Source organism: Tachypleus tridentatus, chromosome 13, assembly GCF_004210375.1.
Source record: "Tachypleus tridentatus isolate NWPU-2018 chromosome 13, ASM421037v1, whole genome shotgun sequence".
Classification (NCBI taxonomy): Eukaryota; Metazoa; Arthropoda; class Merostomata; order Xiphosura; family Limulidae; genus Tachypleus; species Tachypleus tridentatus.
This window is the reverse complement of record NC_134837.1, coordinates 263593767-263615595: the sequence shown is the minus strand read 5'-3', so window position 1 is coordinate 263615595 and position 21829 is coordinate 263593767. Positions and strand designations below refer to the sequence as shown.

General features: G+C 32.1%; 1 protein-coding gene, 1 long non-coding RNA gene and 1 other non-coding gene across 8 annotated transcripts in view; 1 reads left to right on the top strand and 2 right to left on the bottom strand.

The window, feature by feature from the left end:
• LOC143239736 (uncharacterized) overlaps nt 1-21829 on the top strand; it is a 570827-nt gene that overhangs the window by 85142 nt on the left and 463856 nt on the right. The window lies entirely within an intron of this gene.
• On the bottom strand, nt 4846-4919 carry TRNAV-CAC (transfer RNA valine (anticodon CAC)). The gene has a single exon. It is a non-coding gene; the product is annotated as a tRNA-Val (tRNA).
• The window catches only part of LOC143238109 (FMRFamide-activated amiloride-sensitive sodium channel-like), a 39188-nt gene continuing 27101 nt past the window's right edge, over nt 9743-21829 (bottom strand). Inside the window, exons 12-14 of one of the 3 annotated variants that reach the window (XM_076478065.1) lie at nt 21332-21348; nt 19982-20069; nt 9743-10078 (exon numbers count right to left, since the gene is read on the bottom strand). In XM_076478065.1, the coding sequence (XP_076334180.1) occupies nt 10064-10078; nt 19982-20069; nt 21332-21348 (120 nt within the window). In that variant the 3' untranslated portion in view covers nt 9743-10063. Of the gene's footprint in view, nt 10079-14813; nt 18841-19981; nt 20070-21331; nt 21349-21829 lie in introns of those variants that run through there. The other 2 variants (XM_076478064.1, XM_076478066.1) reach the window with 2 other exon arrangements.

The following is a 21829-nucleotide window of genomic DNA, read 5'->3' as shown; positions in this document are numbered from 1 at the left end:
TTTATTGTCTATATATTAAATTATTTAAATCTCTAAATAATGAAGCGAAATAAATAATTTATAAGTTAGCGTTTCGTAATTACTATTTTTAAATTAAAATGTAAAATAAAGAAATAAAATGTAATAAGAAAAAATAATAATTTATAATTCATTTGAAAACTTGATTTTTACATAACTTGCATCTCGTGCTCGTAACTGTTTATTACCTCTTTGATGTCACGTGATGTGCAGGTTCTTCGGACATTCTGTTAAATGAGTGTATTGATTTTTGTATGCTTAGCTTTTTTGTACGTGATACAGAAGATTCGATCATGACAACAAGTCATGAAGCATCACAAACCAACTTTACTAACTGAAGAAATTTTATAAAAGTTAAGAAATCACAACAAAAGATAAACACAAAAAAGAATCTTTAAGAAAATGTTGTTTAGAGGCGGTCGCTTCCTTACCACGTTTGACTTTCATATCCTGTTTGTAAGGTCATTTTATTCGCTATCTGTGGGTCGTTTATTTCCATTTCAAATAAACGAAAATATAAGCCTTCTCAGACGTGGGGAGAGTTATGATATCATTGGCCATTCCACCGTCAGGTAAAAATAAATATGATCAAATTGTTAGTGGTGATTGATGTTGAATAGTTGCCTTTGTTCATATCCATCACTTTTAAGTTGGAGATGATAACGCATCTTGCAAACTAGTAGTTCTGAAAGCAATTTCAAAGAAACAAGTACAGGTGAAAGAAAGATACATCCTATATTTATCTCATGTGATTAGTTGATACAGCATGACTGGTTATTCTCAATAAACACTGACGAGGTCGTGATCTCTATACATTTCCTAAACAACCAGGTGAGGACATTATCCTGACCTCAAACAAGGTCCGTGTAACGACGATTGAACCTATTCACGCATTTAAATACAAATAGCTCAGAAACCCTCTCTATCGAAACACGATTAAAAACTACATATCAGGTACTTCGTCAAACGTACCATAATCACGTGAATATCTTTAGAGCACACAAAATATCGAGGTAGTGTAGGCATTGTATTAAATGCTAATGAACCTTTTTTGGTTTATTAAACTACAGTCACACGAATTTCTGAAGGTGGTTACAAATATAGGGGAAACTCGGTAAATCGTGTGACATCTCACGCTTTGACACTGATATTATGAACAGAATCTCGCTCTTACCAACTGAATTGAAAGGAAACAAATGATTTAAAAAATAAGAATGTGCCTGCCATGGATCGAACCTGGGGCTTTCCGCGTGTTAGTGAATATTATACATGTAAAAACCTGACGATGACCGAAGAAGGTCGAAACGTTGTTCGCTCTTCTACGTAAAATGTTTTCTCAACCCAAACGAGCCGTTTTTGCATATATATCTCTCCACAAGTGGGTTGTCTCGACATCACTGATTAGTCGGATGTTTTTGTTTTTCTTAATTCATCCTACCTCAAAGAGACGGTATAAACAAATGTACATGAAATAAAACACAAGTTAAATAATTAGCATATCGAAAGAAAACATTGCAAGATATCAACTTGCTAAAAATTACAATAAAAGGTATAAAATGTGTTAGAAAATATAAAAGAAGTAATAGTTAGCGGTAAGTATCCAATCAAAATACACCAGAAAACATTAATAGAACAAAGAAAACAACGGAACTTGCACTTGTGATAAAAAAGAAAACTCAATTGTAAGAAAGAACACATTTTATCATAACAAATCACATAGCAGATACCGTGTACCCCCTTTGTAACCAACCTACCGTTATAGTGATACAAAGAATAAAAGACACTTAATGAGTCATGTAACACACATCGATGATAATGTAAATGAATATGTTTGCGTAAACGCACTTTATAGAGCGAAATTAAATAAAGCTTGCGATTGCATGCTAACTGAACAGACCGAGCAGATTGGATAGCAAGCCGTGCAAAACTAGTTAATAAGCGAATAATATTCAAACACCGGCCAGGTAGGAGAGGATGAGATCCAACTAACTAGCATATACTCCAAACACAGTTGGAGATAGGGTATCCAAAATAAAATTCCAGTAAAGCATACACATAGGACCACAAGGGCTGGACAGAAGGACACATGAAAAACAGATGGTCAATGGGTTCCCGCGTTAGTAAACAAAAGGTGCACAACCCTGTGGGATGCCTGTCCATATGAACCATCTTAACATTAGTATTCACCGCTCGCAACCATAACAAATAATCCACGGTACAGACATCAAAAACCATAAATGATGAAAAGGTAGATTTGCGAATAAGTGTCCAATCGTCTGGAGGAACAATATTCTCTCAAAAGGATGGAGCAGAGACATAATGAGCAAGTCAACAATTCAAATAACAAAACAATTGCTTCAGAGTTTATCCCCTGAAATGGACCCATTGATCAGAAGAGTCCATAAAGTACAAGTCTATTTCACGCTGTGACGAGGACAGTGGAGCTCGCTGACTAGACGTGAGCGCCAGCCAATCTTCAGGCAATGCATCCGTCAAGGAAGTGAGATGTGAAACAATGGTATTGACATTCAACGAAATATCGACATCATTACACATTTCAACCACCGCCTTCACAGGGAGAAATCCTGGGAGCACCTCGTACAATAAGTGTCGCACAAGGACCAATCCTGCTTTAATAAACTCAGGAAAATAAAACGTGTGGGACCGAGCATCAACAAGAACAGGATTAAGAAACAATGATTCGTCGAAAACATGTGATGAAAGAGGAACAGGGTCAAGCCCTTTATCCCCAAATAGTACCTTCCATGCACGAAACATTTCCTGAATAAACATTAGTAAGACCTTCACATACCTCGGTAAAATCTGGCATTGAAGAGCCCGAAATCCCAATATTAGTTCACCATAGCAAGAGAAAAACCCCAAAAGAAGTTGTCACAAACGCGACGGACCAGAACTATCCAAACATCTCTGCAGCAATTTCAAGTGAAAAGCAAGTTTACGAACGTGAATATCTACCAAACTGATACCCCCACTAGAGAAATTCTTGGTCAAGATCCAATAAGCAACCTTGTGAATACCATCCCGCCACACCAAATCTAAGACACATTGACGAAACCGAGCCTCAAACTGCTGTGGCAATGGGAGGATTTGCAATGGATACCACAAAACTGACGCCACCAAGGTATCACAACGATAAATTTACCCCTAAGCGACCGGGGCATAACATCGAATTGAGAATGAAAAACAATACCCAAAATCCGAATAGGATCCTGGGAGATTTTCAACTCTCCTAGGACATACTCATCAGAAGAGGCCAAGCTCCCAACCCAGAGACACTGACTCTTTGTCCAGTTAATCCTACCATCCGAAGCCAGACCAAAAATACTACAAACATCCAAAACGTATGGCAAGGAATCGGAATCTTGTAAAGTCAATGTAGTGTCGTTAATATGTTTATAAACAAGGACGGTGTGTTGAGGAACCCATCACCCCCAATACCGATAATCTGAACATGATGAATCAACATATTTCTCAACGGTTCAACAGTGAGAACAAAAAGCCATAACGAATACCCTGAGATAAGGAGAACCTATCAGTGTGAAAGCCATTAAACTTATAAAGCTAGAAATATCAGTATAACATAGTTTAACACAATTAACAAAAGTCGAGTTAAAACCCACTCGCGCCAGAAGTTGAAATAAATAGTCATGGTTCACCCAATCAGAGGCTTTCATTTGATCGAGTTTCAAAGAGATCCCCATCCCTGTCCTGTACGTCCTATAGACTGGAGAAGCAAAATTAAAATTACACATTGTTCTTCTCGTTGAAAATGTCACAACCAAAACAAATAAATCTTGTTTAAAAAAACCGTTTACATGAACCAGCTCCACCTAGAAGCAGGAAACATTTCAGAATAATAAATATTCTGTAGTCATGGCATCGTAATTTCTTCTTACCTATCTAAACTGTGAAATAAATACAATTTTTAAATAAGTACGTAAAACAGGAGATTCGATCATAACAAGAAGACATTAAGCATCGCAAAACATGTTTACTAAGTGAAGAAATTCTATAAAAATAAAGAAATGAATCAAAAGGGGAAAAAACAGAAAATGGAGTTTTTTAAGAAAGCAATGTTGTCTATAGGCGGTCGCTTGTTTTCTCCGTTAGACTGACAAGACATAGTGTATAGGACATTTGAGTCGCTATCTATGGGTCATGTATTTCCAATTCAAATCAAATAGTGAGCATTATCAAACGTAGGAGAAGTTAGGATGTGATCGACAATTCCACCGTTCGATAAAAATAAAGTACATCAAATATGTTGTGGTGAATGATGTTGAAGAACTGCCTTTCCTCTTTTCCGTCACTGGTAAGTTTGAGATGATAGCACATGTAGCCATCCAATAGTTCTGACCGGAATTTAAAACAATAGGTTAAAGAACGAAACATCTAGTGTGATTAGTTTTCACAGAATAAATAGTTGTTTTCAACACACCCTGACGGAGTCGTGATCTCTAAATATTTCCTGTACAACCAGGTAAGTACGTTATTTAAAATAAGATCGCGTGAATCGACGTTTCAAACTATTCACGCGTTAAAAAAACAACAATCATAAAACCATTCTATCGAAGAGGAGTCGTAAACTTCTGGTCAGATTCTTCGTCGAATGTGACATGATTACACGAAGGCCGTTTCAGCACATCAAATTTATGAAAGTGGTTACAAGTGTAGGGGGGGAAACTAGGTAAATCCTGTGATATCTCACTGCCGTCTCACGCTCTGACACTGATATAATGAAGAAAATATCGTTCCACGTTTTGTCGAACAGAATTCAAAGAATACGAATGGTTTAAGAAATAAAACTGTGCCTGCCAGGGATCAAAACTTGGGCCCATCCGCGTGTGAGGCGGATGTGATAACCACTACACCACAAGCACCTGCGTTTCTGTCTTTTAAAGTTTTCGAAATTAAACGATAACGTTTTAAAATATCTATTTCACAATCTAAACAAACACAAATATAATGACAGCTTAACTTCTAACTGTAAATAAAATAACACCTTCCTTTGTATACCAAAGCCAAAAGTAATTCTCCACTGTGCTAACGTGTCTTCAAACGACTTCATCGAGCCCACAGTATTTAAAAAACCACTCAGAAGAACGACAGATAGCATCAGACAAAATGAAAATGTGAAGTAACGTAGGTGGGTGATTAAAGATAAACAAAGATGGAAATACTCTGCATATGAAATATCTATGTCTGAAACCAAACTTGGATTAAAGAACCCAACTGTGAAGAATCTACAGAATTTGAATATCAATGGCAGACCAAACTATGGGTGTGTAAGATTAGATGCATGGGAGAGGACACACATTATTCAGGAAAAGGATGTGTGTTATATAAAAAAGAAAGTACAAAACGTAACAAGCCTGTAATGTCTTCATTCTCTTATCTAACATTCCTAGATTAAGGAAGAAAGACTGATAGTCAGGAGAACCCCCACACTGCAGGAATAACTTTATTTCACTGTAACTGAGTACCAAATGTTCTTCTTTCAATAAAGGTCACCTGTGGATGGAAAAAACTGGTACCAGTATCAGTTGAAGAAGTCATAACAATAAAGTGTAAGTTCATAACTGAATATGAAATGAATATATAATTCAAGATGAAAAATCTTGGTAAACAAAGAATTTCATGAAGTAAATTCAACTCTCACATAACTGTTTTTAGACTTTGAAAGTTGCAAGTTAAATACCAAACATTTAAGTTCAAAACTGTGAACAAAGTTTAGCAAAATTTAAAAACTCAAAGCATGACAAGAAATAAGTCAAAACACTTGAGTGACAAATTAATGAGAAGTCAGACTATAATTCAGGAAGTGTTACCTGTATAAGTGGGTGTCACATTCCTATCAGTAGAAGGTTGTTGCATGATTATTTACATGATACAGCACAGCTCAACCATGTTAAACACATAAACATAAGTGAGAGTATGGAGGATAGTGGAAAGCAACAATGTTGAACATATACAGATCAGTAATAATAAAGAAAAGTTTTACATGAGTAGAAGTATTGTACTGAAGGTTTTCATCACCTTCACACTTCTCTATTTCTTAATATTATGAAAATAATGTGATTTAATGAACAAATACATGGTAAAGATAAACATGTTGTACATGTGAAGAATAAGTATTTACCCTTGTAACTAACTATTTATAAACAGATAGAACATGAACTTTAATTAAACATTGAAACAGTAAATTTTCAAGGCTTGGTTTTTTAAAGCACTAACAATTTGTCTACACTTTGATATTTTGTTTTTCATTAGTTAATATTGTTTGTGAAACCTGCAGTTTTTATAACATTGTTACAAAATTAGTTTTTCATAGTTTTGAAGTTAAATTACTTGTTAGATGATTTTTTATTTTGTTGATGTTCAAGTTGAGCAAAAATACAAGTGCTACGTCTGTATAAGTGAAGGTATTAATAACTGAAGACATGAAGTGTAGAGTTTATCATTTTTTTTGTAAATATAAATTTTAAATGTGTATCATTAACTGTTATTTTCATATAAATCACCTTAATATTAACAGAAATAAGGACAAAGTATTTCAAACCACTTATCATAACTCAAATGAGATACTACAGATTTATCACCAGTGCCAGTAAAGATCTAGTTGTAACCTTACAATATCTTGAATCTGTCTCTGTCCTGAATAACAATTTCTCAGAGTTTGGATCTATAACGTTTAACAAAATTTGAAATATTCATGTGTTTACAAATGTTTAATGTAATCACTCCAGTAACATGTTTCAAGGGTAAATAATAAATGTAAAACATTACAAGATAATAATATATTCTCACAACAGATACAACTACCTGCAATATACAATTAAACAAGACAATTGTCAGCTTGTGTTCATTAATAAACACACAAGATTCCTACTGGGTCTCTTTCTTTAATATTGAAATCAATGTATTTTAAATATTCAGGATGATGTGATAATTACTATGATAACTGTAAATGTGTAAAAATATCCTGTGAAAAATAAGAAAGTTTAATTGAACTTTATCAGAAATACAAGAAAAACTGTCACAACTACTTTATATAAAGGTAGAAATCTTAAGCCATAATAAAACCACTCTTCCTATTCATTTACTACCTTTAATATTTCTATGTGGAACGTTTGAAAGTTCAGATGTATTCTGTTTCTGATTTGAGAGATGTAGATATGCTACAATCAATTCTATTAAAATTCAAAGTTCTTTGGTGGTTATTACAAACTAACAAAAGAACTGTGATACACAAAATAAAAGTAGATACTAAAAGTAATATTTCTTTATTTTTTTAAATATTTCTTTATGAGAATAAGAACTTAAAACTTGTATATTGTTCATATTTCATTTACTAACTATGTTTTGACATCACACTTTTTATATCCATTGATAATACCATAAATTATCCAAATTTTGAACACATAACACTGTAAAGGGCTGTGAAAAGTACAAGTTGACCGACATGATACAAAATAACAATAATATTAAAGTGATAAGTTTTATTTTGATTGCCTTTTATGTCAAACAAACATCAAGATATAGCCTAAATTTTAACTTCAATCTACAAGGCATGATTAATACTCTTGAATTTAGTTTTTACACTGAATTTAGACTTGATGTACATAATATAAACTGAGATAGACTATAGCTAGGTTGTTACATGAAAGTTACAGTCCTACTCATTATTTAAAATGACTATTTTTAGTTAAATGTGTGTATTTGTAACACTCCTCTTAATACGTAAAATAATAATAATATATTTATAACAGTTTTTTAAGCCTATGTGTAAAGGTGGATTTCACATATCATGAGGTTATCATGAGTTACATTTAAAATTTAATTGAAAACATTATCATCAATTTATGTCAAAACATTAGTTAATAAGTTAAATTTTAATATTACAGAATATTTAATTTCTCAATTTCAAAAGGAAGTATTTAAATAAACACTTAACTTTTCCTTCTATGTATCACATGACATTGGTTTGATCAAAATTGGTCATTTACACATTCTCAAGCCTTATCTGAGCTCCTTATGTTTAATATAAATTAAAAATGTCTGCTAAATATATTATTGAGACAATCTTACAGCTTCCAGTCATTTTGATATACAGAAATATAAATCATATCCTGTCTTTCACAAAAATAATGTTTGCTACAACATTATTAACAACATAAACAGAAAGTTTAAATTTACTGCATAGTGTGTAATGTTATCTCATTGTGGTGATAGCTTTTGAATTGTTCAGTCTACAGAGTCACAGATGATATCACTGCATTCACCTTAAACATGGTTTGTACATTATTTTAAAGCACTTATAGTTTATTTCAAAGGACTGTTAAATTATAATAGTTACAGGATATTGTATTATTTGTGTATGTTGATATTTTGTGTTCTAAAGTTGAATATTTGAAATTCAGTAAAGTGCTATCCACAATCATGCCAAAATTATAAGAAACTTTTTATCAACCTTCAAATGCCAAAAAACAAAAGTACATGGCCCACATGTAAGCACTAAAACTGGAGCATTGCAAACCATGTAAGAAAACAAGAATTCAATAGAAAAAAAAATAAAACCATTTCTCACCAGGATAAGCAAAAGAGCTGTGCTTGAATTATGTATGTCAATAGTTTACCTGAGCTTGAGTCATGTCTTTGCTAAGTGGTTTCTCATTTTGTTAAGCAGGGTTAGTAGCGAAACAGTTCAAAGAACGATAAAATGATAAAATTCAATGATAAGGGGTGTTAACTATACAAGCCTGATTATAATCTTCTACAAAAATCTGTAGTCATTCAAGAAGAAAAAAAGGGTAACTTTAACTTATTTCATTTTTTGTGGTGGTTACAAAGTTGGTCAAAGGAACCAAGTTCATATGGTATTATGGTTGAGAAAACAGCAGATAAAATATAGGTTTAGACATAAATATCTTTTATAATAATCTAGAAGGTTCCAGAAGTTATGTACTCAGTCTAATTAAAATGTGCATGAGGTTGACCAAATTTAAAGACAAATATTTATAAGAAATACTTTCTTAAAAATTCTAAATTTCTTTTGTATACAATATGTTTACTAAAAATGTACCTATTTCTGTAAAGATATGTTTAGTAAACTTAGAATTAAAAGTAGTTATATTAAATATTTAAATACATGTTTTAAGTTTCAATGTTAGTTTATACATTACACCTTATTGATTGTAAGAAATTTATTGTTACATTAGATTACAGTTCTATTACTAAAACCTAAACTGTTCTGTGGTGAAGAATATTCATCAGTTTATTCAGGATTTTTAAAACATAAGAAACTTAAGAAACCATTTTTAAACTAAACACATAAAATGATTTTAACAATTCTTTAGATATCTCATAAAGTTACAGTTCTGGGTGCTTGGGTGACTTGTTTCAACACACAGTGAATAATTATACAAAATGTTAATGTTCAAACACATCTATTTCTTATTTTGAAATATGTAACTGATTATGTATGATGAACTTATTATTTATAACACTGTATGATGAAAATCACTATGTAACAGCAATTTACTAGGTTGTTTTACATGTCTCTTTGTAATAACTAACCATCAGTCAGTCTTCATGCATGTAAAAATAGTTAGGCTAAGGACCCTATGTTAGATCACTATGTTAAAAGAATTAGTTCAGTTAAAAACATTATCTAATGTGTCAAATATAACACAAAGAGATAGTATTTGTCCCACTCAATATATAAAATGTATTCATTATGTACATATAGTAATTTGTGTAGCAGCTGTTTAAAAAACATTTTACAAAGACATTGAAGTTATGTTCATATAAGTGAATGAACAATACAGTCACCAATTAAAATCAATAAGGTTCACTAGCTTCCAGTGAAGTCAAAAATACAGTTTTTGAAATATATCAAAAATATAACAAAAAAATTAGAATTAACATAAAAGACCAATCTTGTTGTGTTTGCAAGTGGCAAGTTACATAACTTCTTTAGTCCACTGAATACAGTCCACATAAGAAAATACTTTGATAATGCTTGTCATCTCCACATGTCCTAAACAAAGTAAATTAATAGTTGAAAGTACATTAAATACAAGATGAATGTTTTCAATAAACATCTTATGAAGGTTCTTACATTAAATATTACATTTTGCTACAAATAAGTAATCTTTGGTAACCAATAACAAGAGGGCATCCTCAACAGCCATGGCACATGACATTTCTTTAGGCAGGATTAGAGTAAATTAATCTAAGAAACCATTTTTTTCCATTTCTGTTAGCTATATTTTTGTGCACCAGTAATATCAAGCATGGAACACATGTATACTCAAGTTCAATTTTATTACCCATCATGCAGGATTAGAATAAATTAATCTACATGACCTTGGACATGGTCAAATATATAATATATCAATTGAAAAGGTTTGTCCTCTTGAAACCAAAAGTATATTTAGATCTCATATTGAACAACAGATGCTGGAGCTACAAGCTGAAATTTTGTACTTGACAAAACAAATAAAAAACTCAAAATTCTCCTATCAGTCACTATGCTGTGGCTATAAACATGTCACTAGAGAAAGATGTACAAATCACTATTCATAATTAGCTTTTAAAGGTTAGAAAAAAACTGCTCGATCAACCACATAGATCTGCTGGGTATATAAAAATTTAATAGCAAATAGCTTGGTAGAAATAAACTATTTTACACAGCAAATATCTACCAAACATGTAAAATTGAACAGCAAATAGCCTGGTAGGTAAACTGTTTGATTAAGCAAACATACCGACTTAACGTATAAAATCTATCAAACCAATTGATTAATTACCTAGCAGAGCAAATACCTAAAGAACATGTGACACCCAGAAGCAAACAGTCCCGTAAACAACCTACTTAGCACAGTAAATATCTAGCATGTAAATAAAATCTAACATCAAACAGGCTGATAGGCAAACTACATGGTACAGCAAGTGTCTAATTGTTAGATAAAATTCAACAGCTCAATAAATAAACCACTTGGTACAGTAAATACCTGGCAACAATGTAACACCTAACAAGAAACAAGACTGATAGACTACTTGACATAACAAATGTCAACAGCATGTGTAAAATGTAGGACCATACTGTTGAACACAGCAAGTAACTATCAAAAACATAAAATCCAACAGCAAAACACCCATGAGCAAACAATACACCAGTGCAAGTGTCGAAAGTATGTATAAAAGCACAACAGCAAATACCCTGGTAAACAAACTGTTTTTCACAACCAATTGTTAATTATGAAGGTCTGTCAATTATGAAAACAATTAACAGTATAAAACCTGACAGGCAACCTATTTTTCAGAACAGAACTTTATAGATGAGTAAAATTTAACAATAGACAGCTTGCTAGACATGGTATTTGACACAGAGGAAAGCAACTGAGTATTTATTTGCCACAATACACAACAAAAGCCAGTGATCTACTTCCCATGTTTATATGGATATTGCTTTGAACTTTTAGTTATCTACCTTTTCTATCCAAGTGGGATGATGATACTGTCTGGTTTCTAGAGTGAAATATACCTAAAAGCAGTGACTAGCAACCATAATATGTGAATCTTCAAGATTTAGTAGTTTAATGAAAACACACTACTGGTGATGACTGGGGATCAAAATTATTTAATAAAGGTTTACTTCACTTGTTTATAATAAATATACACACACAAACACATATATTTTGTCTTTAGCTGAAGATTCCACACACATTGTTAAAATTAGAGTTGTAACATTTAAAAAAACAGTAAGTTGTTGACATGTCTTTTAACAAACAGTTCAGACTTCATACTTTACAGTTTTAAGTGCAGTGTTAGTATAAGTTTATATAACTTATAAACTACAGCATCAAATAAAGTGATAAAGTTTTGTGACATCTAATGATATTCTGAATGACTGAACTGATATGCAATATTTATATTCAATATTTCTGTTGATATAACCTGAAATGATATTTGTCCTATCACTAGCAACATAGATTGTAGATGTAAACTCCCAACATAAGCAAAACTTCTTGTCCCTTAAAAATACATATCTGGAAAATGGTGAAAGTTTCTAACAGAACTGGAGTTAAAGATCAAACTACACCTAACTTTCCTACATATTCTCATGATGAAACATCATCATCACCACTCATTTTTTGAAAATTAAAAAAAAAAATTTAAAATAATGGATAAAAAGAGGGCAAATCAAGACAATACATGGACATTGCCCTGAAAAGGGCCTGAGTACTGTGGGATACTCTGGCCCCAAATCTACACAACAACAAATTCTAACTATTAGACTACACGAAAGTTCGGGATGGAGGAAAAGGTCTTGTGCACCTGACCCTCCTGGGTATTCAAAAATTAACATACCCAAATACCCATAAAGAAGAAGCGAAGCGAACAATATGTTTTTTCTCAATTAAGTCGTTAAATGTGCCAAGCGCATAGCCAGGTGGTTAAAGCGCTTGAATTGTAACCTGCTGGTCGTAGGTTCGTATCTCTGTCACACCAAACATGGGCGCCCTTTCAGCGATGGGTCAATCCTCCAAATTTGTTGCCTAAATTAGGGGGAGACAGCACAGATAATCCTCGTGTTGCTTTGCGTGAAATTAAAAAAAAAAAATATACAAGCCACGGTCTTACATTTAAAGTAGGAAAAATATCCAGAAGAAATATTTGTGTTTCATGTTATGTTCTATATGTTAAAATCTACTCAACTCTGTAATGTAATCAGTTCTTAAGATGAGGGAATCAAAATGTGTTATAACTCGAGCGACGTTTGGTGAGTAACATTTCTGTTCCAAAATTACACTTATGAAAACATAAAACAACACAGAGAAAACACAAAATATTACAGTTATGACAATACGCTCTGTATTGAAATTCCTCACAAACATCACTGTAGAATGTCAGCTATGGGAGACGTTTCAATGAATGAGGGTTTATAATAATAAAACAGTTTTGTGACGAGAGTTTGATGAAATTTACCCCATCCCTTCTCTGCAGACACGGAAGAGCTGGTAACAATTAAAGAATAAATACTTTGTGCAAATTCGTAAAAAAAAAACGCATTAATAGCCCATCAACATAATATCGTACAAAATATTAAATAATTGATAAAACAAAAGAAAATTTTCCACTAAGGCCGACAGTTTGACCTCTTGAACTACGTGTTTTTTTATGTTTTATTAAATAATTAATATCTTGCCCATTTCGATACTGACATGTTAATAATTTGCTTTGTATTTAAATAATTGTTAAATAAAAACGTGACAACATTATACTGCATATATCATTATCATTTAAGATAACCTAACATGATTCAACAACTCAGTACAAACTGGAGTTCCTGAAACTAGTTAGATTGACTTAAACAATTTTCATAACGTCCCCTCTTGTTTTTTCTTAAACTGCCTTCAATATTTATAGTGTTGTGTCCCGAAAACACAAAGACACAATCCAACCTTTGTTAAGTATTTTCGCCATGAATACATAGTACACTGTTTTGAAACCTTTGCATCCGAAATTTAAGTTTTATCTTATGTTCACCAGAAGAGAACGTGAGACCTACTCCCAAGTTCGAAACACACCAATTCAGATTCTTAAACAGAACTTTGTCCAAGTTATAGAAATATGAAAGTACTAAATTGCGAATACTAAAATAATTTAAAACTCAAGTCAATCCATGAAGTACATCTCATGATGTTTACTTGATATTGTTTCGTAATTTAAGTTGAGCCACATGTGAAAAATTAAGTTAATATTCGAGAACCTCATGTGGTTAAACAATAAATAACACAGGCCTGCGATGATTTTATTGTCTTGAAATGTGTACATGTTCTACAGTAATTCCTGTACGCTAGATTTGAAAATGATATCCATTTTTTGCATCACGTACAGATTTTTCACAAAACTTTCACATAAGTAAAACATTTTTATTGAAATTGGATCACATTTTGTTATGTTCAAAATGTTGACAACCACTGGCTAAAGATTTTTATAGATCAGTCGTGACATAAGTGTTTTATCGACCGTTCTAGTTTGATTTGTTTTTGTTTTTTAAATTCGCGCAAAGCTACACGAGGGCTATCTATGCTAGCCATCCCTAATTTAGCAGTGTAAGACGAGAGGGAAGGCAGCTAGTCATCACCCCCACCGCCAACTCTCGGGCTACTCTTTTACCAACGAATAGCAGGATTGACCGTCACATTATAACGCCCCCACCGCTGAAAGGGCGAGCATGTTTTTTGCGACGGAGTTTGGAGCCAGCGACCCTCAGATTACGAGTCGAACGCCTTAACCCACCTGGCCATGCCGTGCCCGACCGTTCTACAACCCAAACATAATAATGAAAAGTTAATTCCGTTAAGCAAAATAATTTCACATAATTAAGATATTTTTCTCTTCCTGATTTCTAAAAATTAAAACCTTATGTGACAGAAAAATAAATAAATATTATTTTCAAAATCCACGTGTGTGGAAAATCAATTATTAAAACCAAAACAACTTTTATAAAGTTTAAATTCACAAGCTTGTGTCATTCAACAATTTAACATTTTGACGATTTTAAACGAAGTGTAATTCAAAAATTTACATTTTCATTTTAGACAATGTGTAATTCAATAATTAGATGTTTGTTGATTTTAAAATATGTACTAAGTAGCTCTATTTGACATTTTGATGATTTTAAACAATGTGTAATTCAACAATTTCACATTTTGATTATTTTAAACAATGTGAAATGAAACATTTTAATATTTTGAAAATTTTAAACTGTGTAATTCAGCAATTTCACATTTTGATTATTTTAAACACTTGTAATTTAACATTTTAACGATTTCAAACTTTGTGTAATTCAACAATTTGACATTTTGACGATTTCAAACAATGTGTAATTCAACAACGTGACACTTTGATTAATAACAATGTGTAATTCAACAACTTGACACTTTGATTAATAACAATGTGTAATTCAACAATTTAACATTTTAACGATTTCAAACAATGTGTATTTCAACAATTTGACATTTTGATGAACTTAAACAGTGTGTATTTCACGATTTCAAACAATGTGTAATTCAACAATTTGACATTTTGCATCTCAGAACGGCTGGTATGGGTATTAACACTTTTACTGATAAGGAGAGAACAACGTTTTGACCTTCCTAGATCACCTTCAGGGTAAAAAAAGAGAGAGTTTGAATGTGACCGTTGACGGACACATGTTTTAGAGACGAGAGTATAAACAGGTACGAGATTGTAGGGGTGCTGCAGTTGAATGTTAGTATACGAAAAAGGCGTTCCTTTATATTGGTTTAATTTTGGGTTTAGTTGTTGTATAAGTGGAGCTGCTTTGATTTTGCGTTTCTTTATATTTGTTTTCCGACTTAATATCTTTTTATGTTTTTATGGTTATGTTGGGTTTATTTGATTTGCAATGTTCAAAAACGTGTAAAGGTGTTTTTTGTTGTTGCTGTTGTTTTTTGAACCTAGTTTCCATTTTTCTGCTTGCTTCTCCGATATAAAAGTTGTAACAGTTGTTGCATTGTATTTGATAAACAATGTTGGTGTTGTGTTTGTTAGTGTAATTTTTATACAGTAAGGACTTTAACTTTGAATCTGATTTTTGAATAAATTTGGTTTTTACTGGAATATTGTATTTTAAGTTTTTTCCAGATGTTGGTTATTTTTCGCTGATGTCGGGAAGATATGGTATGCAGCAGTACAAGGTTTTGTAATCTGTTGTATCTTGGGATTTATTGTTGTTTGTTTGTTGTTGGTCTAGGTGTGTGCGTATAATATTTTCAACGGTTTTTTGAGGAAATTTGTTGATGTTGATGAAGTGTTGTTTTATTTTGTTGATTTCATCGTTAATTTTATCGGGTGAACATAGTTATGTGGCTGTGTTTAGTTGCTTTCTTAATATGTTGTGTTATTGTTTTGTTTCATATGCTGAGTTTCAGGGAAAATGTGAAATACAGTATGGGTGATTTTTCCGTGGATTTCTGTTTTGAATTGTGCATCAGTTCTAGTGATTTTGAGGTTAAGAAATATTATTTGATTACTTTTTTCCTGTTCCCAGGTGAACTTAATGTTGGGGTGTATGGAGTTAACATGATTGAAAAACTAAGTTTGTGTTCTGTATATGTGAATCCAGTAATTGTATCATCAACATACCTGTACCAGTATAGTGGTAGGTGTAAGTCCGAATTGATAGCTTGAGATTCAATCTGTCACAAAAATGGTGACTAGAACTGGTGACACGGGATTCCCTACACTTAAACCATTACCAGTACCCATATCAGAAGTTCTGAGATACATGTTTATTTTAAGTAGGTTTCTCGTCATCAAGAATTTGACATCTGACGATTCTATACAATGTGTAATTCAACAATTTGACGACTTTGAACAACGTTTAATTCAATAATTGTTCAAGTTTATAAAATGTATCAAACATTTATTTTCACATTGACACCAATAAGTAATTATATTACCACTCGTAAAACAAGGGTAATCAGCTTTTTATTGCAGTATTAGGGTTAGCATTCTGAGAAGAAAAATATACACGCATTTAAAAGTCTTCAAACAATATACATACCTATATTATCAATACAGCTGCTATGGGTATTAAAATTTTAAGATGACCTAAGATAGTCGAAACGTTGATCTCTATTACATTTTAGTAAAAGTTTTAATATCTAAACCATCCGTATTGAAATACAATTTTACTTCAAGTAGGTTTCTCTTTATCACAAAGTATAGATATCTTTTAAACATTAACAAATATCACACAATAAACATGTTTTCACACAGTACAGAAAAGTCTTATATTTAATGTAAATTTCCTTAGCTTTTATATTGCTTACAATCACTTTTAGTATTCGAATTTCCAAACAGCAATATATATGTATATAAATGTAAAGTTAAAAATTCTCCAGGTTATAGTATTTACTTAAAACGGGACCCCGCTGGTACAGCGGTAAGTCTACAGATTAAAAACGCTAAAATCAAGAGTTCGATTCCTCTCGGTAGACTCAGCAGATAGCCCGATCTGATTTTCCTATAAGAACACGTACGTATATACATTATATAAAACGCACATATATCGGATCTAAAAGCAAAACTACCTTTCTTCACCTGATTTTTCGAAGAGTGCGGCCACTATAACATTGCGAGAAAATAAATAGTGCAGCAAACTTGCCACAGTTACTTGAAAACCACATAAACAAGTACGAATCCTGTTGAGGGACAAGTAATGTTCAAGGAAAAGAATTCCAAGTGACCTTACATTACAACTACCTAACGATCTTGAGAATATGGCTTTATAGGTATATAGTGAATTTATTACCATGCAGACCTTAGTACTACATAATACCGAAGAGACTGTGTTTTTATTGATACATATAGAATTTATTATCATTAGATAGACCTTAATACTACTTAATGATGCCGAGAATGTGGCATTATTGATATATACTGACTGAATTTACTGTCATCAGGTAGTCCTAACTATGATTTAATGTTTCTGAGAATATTGCTTTATTGATATATTAGGCCTGAATTTAATGTCATCAGGTAGACCTTAGAACCAGATAATGATGCTGAGAATGTCACTTTAATAATAAATAATGAATTTACTGTCATCAGGTAAACCTTAGTACTTCGTAAAGCTGACCATAATGTGGCTTTAGTGATATATATTGAATTCACTGTCATCATGGAGATCTTAGTAGCAACTAGCAATTCAGAGAATGTGACTTTAATATATACTGAAATTACTGTTTTCAAGTACACCTTAGTACTTCCTAATTATGCTGAAAATGTGGCTTTATTGATATATTCTGTATTTATTGTCATCATGTGAACCTTAGTCCTAACTAATAATGCTGAGACTGTGACTTTATTGATATATTCTGTATTTACTGTCATCATGTGGACCTTAATACTACCTAATAATGCGGAGAATGTGACTTTATTGATATATTCTGTATTTACTGTCATCATGTGGACTTTAGTTCTACCTAATAGTGCTGAGACTGTGACTTTATTGATATATTCTGTATTTACTGTCATTAGGTAGACCTTAGTACTACCTAATGTTCTGTCTTTCAATTAACAAATATTTATTAAGAAACTTATCTCTAAAAGATACGTCCAAGTATTCAACAAACTGTAATGTAAAAAATCCCTTGGATTCTAATGGATGTGTTGAGCTTGGGTTATGTTTTAATTGTGTTACCTATAGAAATAAAATAATTAATTGTTTTACATTATGACTCACCTTTTTGAAAGGGGGAGTATTTTATCGAGGTTTTGTCTTTCTTAACTTGTTAAAACCAGAACAAATAATTTATTATTTCTTTTCAGTTTGTCTTTTCTTTAAAGTATTTGAATTCTGTACTTTCAAAGCACACTCTAGTGAATCATTCATAAGTCTGACGGATTTTGACGCCAAAATTCAGGTTTCGATATACGAATAGCCTGTTGTGTAGCCTAATAACAAGTAAATAAACAAGCTGTTTTAGGAAGATTCTAACTGGTTCACTAAATATGATATATATCTGCTAGGCCTAATTGCGTATTAGTTAAGAGAACAACGTCAGTCTGTTGGACAACGAAGACGTTCTTGGAACCTCCTGATGACGGATCTGGAGAGACCTTCAATGAACGTTTTCCTTTCCAGAACTTAACAAAGATATCTTTCATAAGCTGCAAGGTTCTTTTGAAGGTAAAAGTGAGGGAAATGCCCAGCCACAGACTAAGTTGACCTCCGAGATTGCTCAACACGTTCTGGGTCTAGCATGAATGTACAAGTGAAGGTTAGAGCTTTTCATTGGTATTAGAGGGAAAATAAATCTTGGAAACAGAGTATATTAACATAATTTGGTAAAATACTTGAAACCACACACCATAAACATGTTTTCACCAAGCCACTTTTAACAAAACCACATATTATACAAACAAATATTACAAAAAAAAATATGATATTTGATTATTCTTCCATAGTAGGAAGTGCGTTAATTCTCACAGACAAAGCTCCTGAGAGTACAGATAATAATCTGTAAATGATGCTTCTTAAAGTTACACTGTGGTTGACCTGTAATTGTTGCTTCTAAATGTTACACTGTGGTTAAATTGTAATTGTTGCTTCCAAGTGTTACACTGAGTTAACCTGTAATTGTTACTTCTAAATGCTAAACCGAGTTAACCTGTCATTGTTACACTCTGATTAACCTGTAATTGTTCCTTCTGAATGTTACACTGTGTTAACCTGTAATTGTTGCTTATAAGTGTTACACTGTGTTAACCTGTAATTGTTCCTTCTAAATGTTATACTGTGGTTAACCTGTAATTGTTGTTTCCAAGTGTTACACTGTGGTTAACCTACAATTGTAGCTTATAAATGTTACACTGTGTTAACCTGTAATTGTTGCTTATAAGTGTTACACTGTGTTAACCTGTAATTGTTGCTTTTAAACATTACACTCTGATTAACCTGTAATTGTTGCTTCAAAATGCGAAACAGAATTAACCTGCAATTGTTGCTTTTAAACATTACACGCTGATTAACCTGTAATTGTTGCTTCAAAATGCGACACAGAATTAACCTCCAATTGTTGCTTTTAAACATTACACTCTGATTAACCTGTAGTTGTTGCTTCCAAATGCTAAACAGAATTAACCTGTAATTGTTACACTCTAATTAACCTGTAATCGTTCCTTCTAAATGTTGCACTGTGTTTAATCTCTAATTGTGGCTTATAAATGTTACACTGTGATTACCCTGTAATTGTTAATTCTAAATGTTAATCATCTTTATTAAAATAGAGAAATGATTTCTTAAGATTTTACCCTGTTAATTTGTACCATAACTCATGTATTAAGAAGTTTATTTCTACATCTAATAAGACCTTGAAATGTAGCATCAAACACATACCTCGTATTTGGGGTTACTGGTGTAGACAATTCTTTTCTTAGTTTGAATATAGACAAATACTCTTGCTAATACTCTCCAAAACTTGTTTCTAGAAAAAGGGTTTATACAGTTACCGACAGGTGTAGTACAAAAACAATACTTAAAAATTAAATTTAATTATATTTTTAAATGAAGTTCGCACACATTGCTTGGAACGAAATAATATTTCATTCTGATGCATTTTTAATTATCACAAACTAATAACAGAGAATTGGATAACTGGAGTTTACACTTTTCCAAACTTAATTTAGTATTCAATATTTCAACCTTCATTATTTCCTAGGATTTCAATAAAAATTGCATCAAACACTAGGTGGTAATGATTTACTTGTTTATTTTATCTGTTTTGAATTTCGCGCAAAGCTACATGAGGACTATCTGCGCTAGCCGTCTCTAAGACTAGAGGGAAGGCAGTTAGTCATCACCTCCCACCGCCACCTCTTGGGCTACTCTTTTACCAACGAATAGTTGGATTGACCGTCACATTATAATGCCCCCACAACTGAAAGAGCGAATATGTTTGGTGCGACCGAAATTCGAACCCGCGACCCTCAGATTACAGGTCGAACGCCTTAACTCACCTGATTTACCTACATTTAATCAGTTTATGTTTTTTCTAAATAGTTACTAGTTTTTAGTCCATGACTGATAAAAATAACTAAGTTTTAGCTCGTTACTGATTCAAACAAATTTTATATCTATGAAGGGTGGACTAGGTCAATTTTAGTTTATGTGAAGTGTTTCAATGTGAGTTTTACTTTCTACGAAAGGTGGAAAGGCCTATTTTAATTTCTATATGTCTGGGCCAATGTCTTAGTTTCTAGGTGGGCGTGGTCAGTTTCACACCATATATTTTTACACATGTGTCCTTCAAAAAACGCAAAAACCGTTAGAGCCTTACTACGTGTTGTATTTCGTTGATGTTTTGTTTACTCGTGTTTATATAAAAATTACTAAGAATACCCATAATTCTGTTCTACACGCCGCGAAAGATCTCGAGAAAATTTTCGTTAAAAGTGAATTATTTTATTGTTAAAATTCTTGGATACATAGTAAATCAAACAAAGACATGTTAACATCAGTGCATAAGTACGGTTTATAAAATTATATTATTCAACAATTACATTTCCGAATTAATTTTTCATTAAATAAAAACGTTTCTCTTCTGTAAATTCGTTTTTAGAATCTTAAAATGGCAGTTATCTCGAATTGAACTTCATGCATTTATCTGGATATCTTTTACACCACTAGTAAACACAGATAATTATTTTAAATAAATTTTGTTTTGTATAAACTGTAGAACACACTTACCCTGAATTACTCATTATCTATATTGGAAGAAAATAATACACAAATAATTAGTTCATAAGTACAAAAACAATAATATCCAAGAAATATTATACTCAATTTGCAAATAATTAGCCACGACCTATATTTACTTCTATGTTATTTCCCTCTGGGACGCTTCTAAACAATAAGTGATTTGTAACTTTTAATCTTATATGCAACATTAATAGGATAAGTATCTAACATATTACTGCAGTACAAAAGTAGTGTCATTAAAACCTATAAACTACGTAATTTAACTAGCATTAATAATGTTTCTTGAAATAAAAATTTGGAATATGCAGTCAATATCTCGCAGAGAATTTGTTTCAGGTGATATTCCATTAATTTTGATTTAAACGACAAATACTGTTTCCATTATAGAATAAAGATTGTTAATCTATATTTTAACAGTTTTTTCATAGAACGAATAACATATCAATCTATATATAACATTCTACCATAGAATAAAGAATGCATTTA